Source organism: Staurois parvus, unplaced genomic scaffold (genome assembly GCF_062004578.1).
Source record: "Staurois parvus isolate SC_StPar_1 unplaced genomic scaffold, SC_StPar_1.0 ptg001435l, whole genome shotgun sequence".
NCBI classification, from domain to species: domain Eukaryota; kingdom Metazoa; phylum Chordata; class Amphibia; order Anura; family Ranidae; genus Staurois; species Staurois parvus.
In genome coordinates this window covers 507501-519682 of record NW_028319231.1, presented here as the reverse complement: position 1 = coordinate 519682, position 12182 = coordinate 507501, and the positions used below count along the sequence as shown (strand labels likewise).

The window sequence follows — 12182 nt, the reverse complement described above, 5'->3', positions numbered from 1 at the left end:
CAGCCCACAATAGGAAAGTAAGAGCTCAGTGAGATGCTACAGAAAGATACAAGGTAACCTATTGTTACTTTTGTATCATTCTGTTCATTCATCTGCAGATCAAAGGCCCCTTTCACACGGGGTGAATCTCTCTGCTGATCTTCGCTGAGCAGGCAGATGACAGGTCTGTCCTCTCTGCTGCTGCAGAGCAGACACAGACACAGCCGGCTGATTTCAATGGGACGGATGAATGGAAATGGACCGCTCGTTCGTTTCCACCAGATTGTCAGCTGATCCAATCCACTGGACGGATGGGGAACCGATCAGATGCTGGCGGGTGCCGGTCCATAGAAATCTATGGATGGACTGATCGGGTTCGCCTGAAAGATGGACATCGGTCCATTCGTGTGAAAGGGGCCTAAAGGATGAACTTTGGTCTGAAGATGTTAGTCCTGTGTATGAGCAAAGTTAAGTGTTTTCATTTCTGAAGGGGCCCCGAGGCCTAAATGGCTGCATGGCCCAAAGGTCCACGTAGCGTTTCTGCTACACACAAGTAACTGCTGTTAATCCTGTGTATGAACAAAAATGATTTCCTATTACAGGTTCTTGCACAGTGTTTTATCTACAGTATAATGTACAGGAGGACAGGTCTCTGCCTAATTTATTTCAGGTACTTCTATAGCGCCATCAATGTACGCAGCACTTTACATATATATTGTACATTCACATCAGTCCCTAACCCTCAAGGGGCGTACAATCTAAGGTCCCTAACTCACATTCATACTAGAAACAATTTAGACAGGAGCCAATTAACCTCCCGCAGGCACAGGGAAAACATGCAAACTCCATGCAGGTGGTGCCGTGGTTGGGATTCAAACCAACGACCCCTAGTACCGCCAGGCAAAGGTGCTAACCACTTAACCACTGCGCTGTTTTTATTTCTGAAGGGGGGCCAAGGCCAAAATGGCTGCATGGCCCAAAGGTCCACATGCAGAAGAGTCCGAATTCCTTAGCTTTTTGTCAATTTGCATGACACCCTTTCCCTTAAACCCAACGGCTTCTGGTCAATATTAATAGGATGAGTGTTACCTCGGTGAGGATGCTGATCTCTGGTGTAGCCTCATCCAAATCAACACGTGCCATCTTGTCTGAAAGGATATTGCTGCTTGCTTGAAGAAACAAATGTTTCATATCTAGGTTGAAGAGAAGTACATGAGGAAGAAACCAGACAATAGATAACATGTTTTTAAATAATATTTGCTTTTAAAATACAGGTGGACCTCGGTTTACAAACACTTCGACTAATGTAGTTTTCAGTTTACAAATGAAAATCCATTAAAAATAATGAATCTTTTACAATTTGTTTACGCAATACGAAGTGTATGTCGGTGCTGATTTTTAAATGTAATTTCTGGCTTTTTTTTTCTTCAGTATAGCTCACAGAGCTGGCACGTTCCCTGGAGCTAAAGGAAACTTTGTTTCTGTTAAGAAACTAAAAGGAAACATTGTTTCTTTTAACTCCGGAAATAAACTAAAAGGAAACATTGTTTCTTTTAACTCCAGAAATAAACTAAAAGGAAGCATTGTTTCTTTTAACTCCGGAAATAAACTAAAAGGAAACGTTGTTGCTTTTAACTCCGGAAATAAACTAAAAGGAAACATTGTTTCTTTTAACTCTGGAAATAAACTAAAAGGAAACGTTGTTTCTTTTAACTCCGTAAATAAACTAAAAGGAAACATTGTTTCTTTTAACTCCGTAAATAAACTAAAAGGAAACGTTGTTTCTTTTAACTCCGGAAATAAACTAAAAGGAAACATTGTTTCTTTTAACTCCAGAAATAAACTAAAAGGAAACGTTGTTTCTTTTAACTCCGTAAATAAACTAAAAGGAAGCTTTGTTTCTTTTAACTCCGGAAATAAACTAAAAGGAAACGTTGTTTCTTTTAACTCCAGAAATAAACTAAAAGGAAACGTTGTTTCTTTTAACTCCATAAATAAACTAAAAGGAATAGTTGTTTCTTTTAACTCTGGAAATAGACTAAAAGGAAGCTTTGTTTCTTTTAACTCCGGAAATAAACTAAAAGGAAACATTGTTCCTTTTAACTCCAGAACTAAACTGAAAGGAAACATTGTTTCTTTTAACTCCGGAAATAAACTAAAAGGAAACATTGTTCCTTTTAACTCCATAACTAAACTGAAAGGAAACATTGTTTCTTTTAACTCCAGAAATAAACTAAAAGGAAACATTGTTTCTTTTAACTCTGGAAATAAACTAAAATGAAACTTTCTTTTATCTTGGGGAAAGTACCAGCTGATTCTCTGAGCTATAGTGAAGAAAAAAAAGCCGGTAATAACATTTAAAAACCGGCACCGACCTATAGTGACAGCAACTTTTTAAACTTTTTTCTGACCTCCAGAACAGAATAATTGGTTTTCAATGCATTCCTATGGGAAACCGCATGTCAGTTTACCAATTTTTTGCAACACAAAACGTCCCGGAGAAGGCATTAGATTCGTAAACCTGTATATGTAAACCCTCACCTTGTAAAACAGCAGTAAAATAAGGCAAAACGTTAGTGTATATAGTTAAAAAATATTTATAATAATAATAAATAATATGTAATAAAAAATATAAAAAATGTTTATCTCTGTTCTCAGCTGCAGAAAGAGCTTGAACAGGTGGGGGTGGAGCTTGGGTGGGAGGATCAGCAGCAGGCAGAGAAAGAGCAGCACACTGAACTTATGTAAGTGTAACAAAAGTGCTGCGCTACGTTATCAAAAAATGCACAATCCCTACAGGATATAACTAAACCAAAAACACAGGACAGTGAACTAAAAAAAAGAAGAAATAGTGACTCAAAAAAAATTATTATTATATAAACCAACGTCCAATCAATTGGTGTTCTGCTGTGGACCCTCCTTGAGATAACGACCACCAACTGCAGCTATCACAGGATTCAAGTGCAAACTCTCCTCCACCATAAATCTGATCACCTCCAGCAGTGTGACCTCACCAGGGGCGGACTGACCATTTGGAAACTCGGGCACTGCCCGAGGGCCCCTTGGTTAGTAGGGGGCCCCATGAGATGCCCCTGGTACCTTTTTTATAGGGTTTTTTGAGTTTGGGCAAGGACACAGGGGCCCCATGATCCCCTATTGCCCAGGGGCCCCATGAGTTGTCAGTCCGCCCCTGGACCTCACACAATACAATGATTTGGTGTGACTGCACTGTTGGTCCCAAACAGGGGCGGACTGACCATTTGGAAACTCAGGCACTGCCCGAGGGCCCGGGGTCAGTAGGGGGCCCCATGAGATGCCCCTGGTACCTTTTTCATAGGCTTTTTTGAGTTTGGGCAAGGACACAGGGGCCCCATGATCCCCTATTGCCCGGGGGCCCCATGAGTTATCAGTCCACCCCTGGTTCCAAACGTACTGGACTCTGAAGTTCAACTTGCTGAAGATTAACTCCAAGGATGCCCCCTCTAGATAGCCACCTCAGGGTCAGCCGTAATTCCTCATAAACAAAAGCTCAGCATAGTGATTTATCCTTTAAATCTTTTATTGCACAATGAAGCATAAGAAATGCGCTCACATCCCGGAGGTGCATACCGCACCACGTATGGTGAACATCCAGCACCACGTATGGTGAACATCCAGCACCACGTATGGTGAACATCCAGCACCAAGTATGGTGAACATCCAGCACCAAGTATGGTGAACATCCAGCACCAAGTATGGTGAACATCCAGCACCACGTATCGTGAACATCCAGCACCACGTATGGTGAACATTCAGCACTACGTATGGTGAACATCCAGCACCACGTATGGTGAACATCCAGCACCACGTATGGTGAACATTCAGCACCACGTATGGTGAACATCCAGCACCACGTATGGTGAACATTCAGCACCACGTATGGTGAACATCCAGCACCAAGTATGGTGAACATCCAGCACCATGTATGGTGAACATCCAGCACCACGTATGGTGAACATCCAGCACCACGTATGGTGAACATCCAGCACCAAGTATGGTGAACATCCAGCACCACGTATGGTGAACATCCAGCACCACGTATGGTGAACATCCAGCACCACGTATGGTGAACATCCAGCACCACGTATGGTGAACATCCAGCAATGTACTTCTTACGGCACAAGATGGCAGTATCGTCCCCAGCAGCACAGACCAGCCAACCCAATACAGGCTCCAAATTGTCACCGCACTGTGTAATGAAAGGCAAAGCACGAGCCCTGTATGTGGAATGTGATTGCCTTACTATAACGATGATCGTGGAGCGGTGTGTGGATCAGTATACCGCTGTTTCGAATAAATGGAAACGCCGTGACGTCATCCGCACGCTCCTCCCCGACGCATTTTGTCACCGATCATGTGACTTTATCAAGGGGATCTGATTCTTCAGCACACTGAACTTCCTTGTGAATGGCTGGGCAGAGGAGGCGCCGTTGGAGGACAGGCAGGCTGGGCTCCCAGAACAGCCAGGAAACTGACCACTCTGGGAAGGATGAGCTCCCATGCCTAGCATGGTCAGTTTGGCATAGGAAAGCAGGGGGACTGGCAAGAACGCCAGGCACTTCACACAAAGGAAGCAATACAAGGAGAACAGAATACTTTTTACTTTTTAATAAAAGTTCATTGTACGATAGACACATATCAGGAATGTGAAATGTTGGGGTAACATAGACCCTGCAAAGAAGGGAGGTCATACTTCTCTTTCATGAGCTGTTGATCTGCACTGCATTGCTGCTTGAAGAATCCTCAGTATCTGCCACTTCTTGGTGTGTCAGATGTCTGGTCCCCCCCCCCCCCCACTGCTTGCTTTCAGTGGCTCGGCCACTATTTATCATTGTGTCCTGTAGTGAGGCAGCAAGTGGCAGGAGGAACCCCAACCACTTGCGACCTTTTTAGTAAGCATGCAGTAAAGCCTGCTTGTTATACTCTCTGTGGAACCTAAGGGGTTAATCCTCCGCATTGTGTAAAAAGGCTGTTTGATCCTGTCTTCTCTGATCCTCCCCTTCTTCTACTGTCCCCAATCCATTTGCTGATAGAATAGAGCCTTGGGGGAAAGCTGCACATGCTCAGTTTGGTGTGTATTGCTAGAGATCTTGCCACCGTGCTGCCCTTTTTATAGGTACATTTTACAAAAATTAGCTTTTTCCATTAAATCCTTTTTGAATTAGACCATAAAATGCCAAAACTCCCCTAATGTGAAAAGGGAAAAATAATTCTACATTTCATTTGCTTAACTGAATCAAACTCATGAGAATGTACACACTGGATGGAGGTTTATATTACCCTTTTACAGGATTTTTTGTATTATATAGTTTTTATTGATTTGTTTTTTTAAAGTGTTACTAAACCCCCAACAGTAACATCAGTCTGTAGATGCAGTAAAGCATGCTTGTTATACTCACTGTGGGACCTAAAGGGTTAATCCTCTGCATTGTGTAAAAAGGCTGTTTGATCCTGTCTTCTCTAATCCTCCCCCTTTTCCAGTGCTCCCCCTTATCTCCTGACATGTCATGTGGAGACACTCTGCACATGCTCAGTTTGGTGTGTATAACAAAAGAGATTTTGTTTTTTTCTTGGGAGAGTGCATGTGATCAGCACAGGGCCAATCAGTACTGTCCAGACAGAGGTCATGGGTCCTGCATCCTCCTACAGCAGAATGAAAACTCCTCCTACAAGATTAACCAGTGCTGTGCTGGAGACTGATAGGAGTCACAAGACTGCTCTAACTGCTGATGAGAAAAGGGATTTAGCAGTTTATATTTACTAAAACAATTGTATTTCCATGTTCTGTGTACTGTGGGAGACCGGATATAGTGAATGCGGGGTCCGGGGAGAGCGGATATAGTGAATGCGGGGTCCGGGGAGACCGGATATAGTGAATGCGGGGTCCGGGGATAGCGGATATAGTGAATGCAGGGTCCGGGGAGAGCGGATTTAGTAAATGCGGGGTTCGGGGAGAGCGGATATAGTGAATGCAGGGTCCGGGGAGAGCAGATATAGTGAATGCGGGGTCTGGGGAGAGCGGATATAGTGAATGCGGGGTCCGGGGAGAGCGGATATAGTGAATGCGGGGTCCGGGGAGACCGGATATAGTGAATGCGGGGTCCGGGGAGAGAGGATATAGTGAATGCGGGGTCCGGGGAGACCGGATATTGGGAATGCAGGGTCCTGGGAGAGCGGATATAGTGAATGCAGGGTCCGGGGAGACCGGATATAGTGAATGCAGGGTCCGGGGAGAGCGGATATAGTGAATGTGGGGTCCGGGGAGAGCGGATATAGTGAATGCGGGGTTCGGGGAGAGAGGATATAGTGAATGCGGAGTTCGGGGAGAGCGGATATAGTGAATGCAGGGTGCGGGGAGACCAGATATAGTGAATGCAGGGTCCGGGGAGAGCGGATATAGTGAATGCGGGGTCCACCAAACCCCCCCTACCCCGCTCCTGACAGGTGCCAATCCTGAACGGGGAGCAGGGGATGAAGCCTTAAAGTGGAACTTTGTCTTTTGGGTGGAGCTCCACTTTAACCCCTCACCCTCCAGAGGATTTAGCCCCTTCCTGACCAGGCGCAATACGGCGCAGCATTACTTTGATAATTGAGCAGTCATGCAACGCTGCACCCAAATTCAATTTACGTCCTTTTTCCCACTAATAGAGCTTTCTTTTGGTGGTATTTGATCGCCTGGGCATTTTTTATTTTTTACGCTATAAAAAAAGACCAACAATATTGATATAAAACATGTCCAGTAAAAAAAAATTTTCATTGGTTTACCTGAAAGTTATAGCATCTACCAGGCCCAGACTGAGCAGCCAATTTCCGGGGGGGGGGGGGGGCGATCCAAGGGCATTCACGGGGTGACGGAATATTCACGAAGTCGGTCCTCTGCACTGTAATATAAGAGGGCACTGTGATATAAAGGGGACTGCACTATAAAGGGGCACTGTATTTATTATAGTGGCCCTTTACAGCGCAGTCCCCTTTATATCACAGTGCCCCTTTAGATTACAGAGCCCCTAGAGATATAATCACAATGCCCCCTATAAATTCAAAGAGGTGGCACAATCTAGCAAAGAGACATCCCCATATAGCAAAGACGGGATGTCTCTTTGCTGGATGGGGATGTCCCTACTTGGACTGGACTGTCTCTTTGCTGGATTGGGATGTCTCTTTGCTGGACAGGGATGTCTTTTTGTTGGATGGGGATATCCCTTCTTGGACTGGGCTGTCTCTTTGCTGGATTGGGATGTCTCTTTGCTGGACCCAACTGGGCAAAGAGAAAGTCCAGTCCAGCAAAGAGACAGCCCATCCAGCAAAGAGACATCCCCATATAGCAAAGATGGGATATCTCTTTGCTGGACTGGGCTGTCTCTTTGCTGGACGGGCTGTCTCTTTGCTGGATTGAGATGAAAATAAAAAAAGGAAAACCATGGTGATTAAATACCACCAAAAGAAAAAATGATTAAAATGTGATATGGGTACAGTGTGATTGTCATTCCCAGTGTGAGAGCACTGAAAGATCCCAGAATGAGAGAACTGACGCCCTCCCGTCATTATCTTATATGGCGGGCGGTTAAGAGAGCAATGGACGTCCTGTGTTATGTCTCTATCCTCTGAAGATACCGCTTACAGTGAAACGCGTTAGAGCAGGGCCAAACATGTTCCATTATTATGCACGCTGGCGGAATCCGGTGATGCTCATCATTTGTTATGTGCTTATGATTGTCTTATTATTATACGTATATTGCCATATTACTTATAAAGCCCTCGGTTTTACCATCCTGCACTACGGTGGTCCCTTCTTGTTTTTAACTCCTCGGTGCTGAGCACTCTTACACCGGATCCAGATGGAGGGGTGTGTCTGAATATTTTGTGCCGTGGGACAGCAAAGGCGCTTCATGATCTCCATGTGGGATCGGTGTCTCCGGTAAGGAGCTCACCTTACATGTGGGTGGTGGGATTTCCTGGCCCCTCTATTCCTGCAGCACTGAATGCTCTCTGTCTTACACTTTGAAGTGTGTCGTCTTTTCCTTTGGGATTTTCCATCTTGATTTTGTACCGTCCACCAGGATACTTATTCTTCTGTACACACATTTTCCACATTTGGTTGCTTTATTCATCTTTATCTTTGTTTGCAATATTGAATATTATATTTGTATTTATGCTTGTTTATTTATAATTGTCCATATATACATTGTCCTTCTGTATGCAGATACACTCTTTTAATGTTTTTGGGGTTTTTTTTCTATTTGGAGTGGAGTACTGGGTTATATCACATACACCTTTTAGGTTTGCGTGTACAGTTGTGGCCAAAATTATTCAACCCCCAATGCTGTAAAGGGGTTTAGGGACTATAGTGTACATTTGGAATTGTATTCAGAATCAAATCCTACAAGGACGTTGTAACTACCCAAATGCAACTAAAATGACATCAATTGTTTATGTAATACAGTAGTAAATGGTTCTTATGTGGTTTCTTCATTGCCACAATTATTCAACCCCTTAAAGACTACCACTCTGAAGAACAGAGGTTCATACAGGTGCTTTCCATCAGGTATTGAAAACACCTGTGGATGTCACCGAGCAGCAATCAAGCATAATAAGCACCAATTAGGCAGCTTTAAAATGACTGTGATACTCAGCTCCTTCTAGACATTTACTGGTGTGGTTACAAACATGGTGAAGGCAAGAGAATGGTCCAGGAAGACAAGAGAAGAGGTGATTTCTCTTCACAGGAAGGGCAATGGCTATAAGAAGATTGCAAAGATGTTAAACATACCAAGAGACACCTTAGGAAGCATCATTCGCAAATTCAAGGCAAAGGGCACTGTTGAAACGCTACCTGGTCGTGGCAGAAAGAAGATGCTGACTTCGACTGCTGTGCGCTACCTGAAGCGTAGAGTGGAGAGAAGTCCCCGTGTGACTGCTGAGGAACTGAGAAAAGATTTGTCAGATGTGGGTACAGAAGTTTCAGCCCAGACAATAAGACGCACACTGCGTAATGAAGGCCTCCGTGCCAGAACTCCCAGGCGTACCCCCTTGCTGTCTCCAAAGAATAAGAAGAGTCGACTGCAGTATGCCAAAAGCCATGTGGACAAACCACAAAAGTTGTGGGATAGTGTTCTGTGGACTGATGAAACAAAATTAGAACTGTTTGGGCCCATGGATCAACGCTATGTTTGGAGGAGGAAGAACAAGGCCTATGATGAAAAGAACACCTTGCCTACTGTGAAGCATGGTGGAGGGTCAATCATGCTTTGGGGCTGTTTTGCTTCTGCAGGTACAGGGAAGCTTCAGCGTGTGCAAGGTACCATGAATTCTCTTCAGTACCAGGAGATATTGGATGGAAACGTGATGCAGTCCGTCACACACCTGAGGCTTGGGAGACGTTGGACCTTTCAACAGGACAATGATCCCAAGCATACCTCCAAGTCCACTAGAGCATGGTTGCAGAGGAAAGGCTGGAACATTTTGGAGTGGCCATCGCAGTCACCAGACTTAAATCCGATTGAGAACCTCTGGTGGGACTTAAAGAAAGCAGTTGCAGTGCGCAAGCCTAAGAATGTGACTGAACTGGAGGCCTTTGCCCATGAAGAATGGGCGAAGATACCCGTAGATCGCTGCAAGACACTTGTGTCAAGCTATGCTTCACGTTTAAAAGCTGTTATAACTGTAAAAGGATGCTGTACTAAGTACTAAGATTGAATGTCACTTGGGGGTTGAATAAAACTGATAATGCTGTGAGCACAGAAAAGACATTTGTGGTTATTTCATTATAACTGTTATGTTATATTTGTCTGACCTACAAGTGCCTCTTTAATGTAAATGTAAGCAAGATGACTGAATGATCAAAAGCAATGTCAAACTGGCCAAAACACTCAATTTCAGTGGGGGTTGAATAATTTTGGCCACAACTGTATTTGGCATATTTAAGCATCTAGCTTATTAGTGTCCATATACACATTTGTCCATCTGTACGGATATACACTCTTCTATGTTTGTTTTTTACTTTGAAAAATGAGTATGGGTATTTGTTTTATTTTGAAAGTTCAGTATGGGTATTTTTTTTATTTTGAAAGATGAGTATGGGTATTTTTTATTTTGAAAGTTTAGTATGGGTATTTATTTATTTTTTTTAAAGTTGAGTATGGGTATTTTTTATTTTGAAAGTTGAGTATGGGTATTTTTTATTTTGAAAGTTGAGTATGGGTATTTTTTATTTTGAAAGTTTAGTATGTGTATTTTTTATTTTGAAAGTTTAGTATGTGTATTTTTTATTTTGAAAGTTTAGTATGTGTATTTTTTATTTTGAAAGTTTAGTATGTGTATTTTTTATTTTGAAAGTTTAGTATGTGTATTTTTTATTTTGAAAGTTTAGTATGTGTATTTTTTATTTTGAAAGATGAGTATGGTTATTTTTTATTTTGAAAGTTTAGTATGGGTATTTTTTATTTTGAAAGTTGAGTATGTGTATTTTTTATTTTGAAAGTTTAGTATGTGTATTTTTTATTTTGAAAGTTGAGTATGGGTATTTTTTATTTTGAAAGTTTAGTATGTGTATTTTTTATTTTGAAAGTTTAGTATGTGTATTTTTTATTTTGAAAGTTTAGTATGTGTATTTTTTATTTTGAAAGTTTAGTATGTGTATTTTTTATTTTGAAAGTTTAGTATGTGTATTTTTTATTTTGAAAGTTTAGTATGTGTATTTTTTATTTTGAAAGTTTAGTATGGGTATTTTTTATTTTGAAAGATGAGTATGGTTATTTTTTATTTTGAAAGTTTAGTATGGGTATTTTTTTTTTTGAAAGTTGAGTATGTGTATTTTTTATTTTGAAAGTTTAGTATGTGTATTTTTTATTTTGAAAGTTTAGTATGTGTATTTTTTATTTTGAAAGTTGAGTATGTGTATTTTTTTTTTTTTGAAAGATGAGTATGGGTATTTTTTTTTTTTTGAAAGATGAGTATGTGTATTTTTATTTTGAAAGATGAGTATGTGTATTTTTATTTTGAAAGTTTAGTATGTGTATTTTTTATTTTGAAAGTTGAGTATGTTGTTTCTGCACAACCTTATTTGTCATTTTATCTTTATATATATATATATGTGAGTGTGTGTGTTTTTGCATATATTGGGCTCACATTATCAATTTCATCTATAAACATATGGTTTGATATAGTTATATTGTAGGCACAGTTGCACTTTGGAATTTTTAAGGGACAGCGCACCCCCCATTTTTTTAAATAGTAAATAAATTGCAATTAACCTCCCTGGCGGTATGATTATTTCAGATTTTTGGTGCTGAAAGCGGTACCATTATTTTGCATGGAAATTTGGCGTTTTATATTGTAGGCCTGTAATTCTTAGGAATAACTCACTGAAATCTGTCCGGACAAGAGTCTAGTAAACATCCCGGGGAGGATAAAACTTGAAACACAAAATCATAAATTATAATTTAATAAATAATCATAAAAAATAATAATATAATAATAATACATTTAATTCAATAATATAATCAAACCAAAAACACTGAAATGTGAAATATAGCGCCAAGTTCGCACATCGCTGAGCTCAGTCGCAGAATCGTTTTCAGTGTCTGATGAGGAATTTCCCCCACAAATCATTATCACTCAATTCTGCAAGTGGTTCTGATTTACTATCGCTGTTCTCTAGCCGGTCTAAAACCGCTTTTGACCTAAAGGGACGCTTTTTGGACGCCGTGGACGTTTCTCAGTTTCCAGGCAGAAAGAACAATAAAAATGAATGCAGGGAACAGGACAAAGCACTCGGGACAAAATGTATGTGAAATGGTTTGGTACAGGAATGTTATACTATGTGATTTTTGTGATTTTTGTGAATGTCACTTTTTGTAATTTTCAAATTTCCCGCCGATCCGTCCCCCGTACGTCCCGACGCTCGCAGAGGATGGAACCCAGATGACAGATGCCGGCATCCGCCGGATTACATTGCCGGGGACACTGCAGGAGGGACATCGCAGGAGCGCAGGACAAGGTAAGTGACCGAGGGATCGCGGAGTAGCGCCGCATGGTAACCCCGAGTGTAGCTCGGGGTTACCGCTTGTGGTACTGAAACTTTACCCCGAGCTACACTCGGGAATACCGCCAGGGGGGTTAATACACTTTTGGAACTCTATACGATCAATTCCTGAAGGATGTTT

At 41.7% G+C, this 12182-nt stretch overlaps 1 protein-coding gene across 1 annotated transcript in view; it reads right to left on the bottom strand.

The window, feature by feature from the left end:
• LOC149435984 (NACHT, LRR and PYD domains-containing protein 1b allele 3-like) overlaps nucleotides 1-12182 on the bottom strand; it is a 45901-nt gene that overhangs the window by 29121 nt on the left and 4598 nt on the right. Inside the window, exon 2 of the mRNA XM_089662187.1 lies at nucleotides 1069-1172. Within this exon, the coding sequence (XP_089518313.1) occupies nucleotides 1069-1170 (102 nt within the window). The 5' untranslated portion in view covers nucleotides 1171-1172. The remainder of the gene's footprint in view (nucleotides 1-1068; nucleotides 1173-12182) is intronic.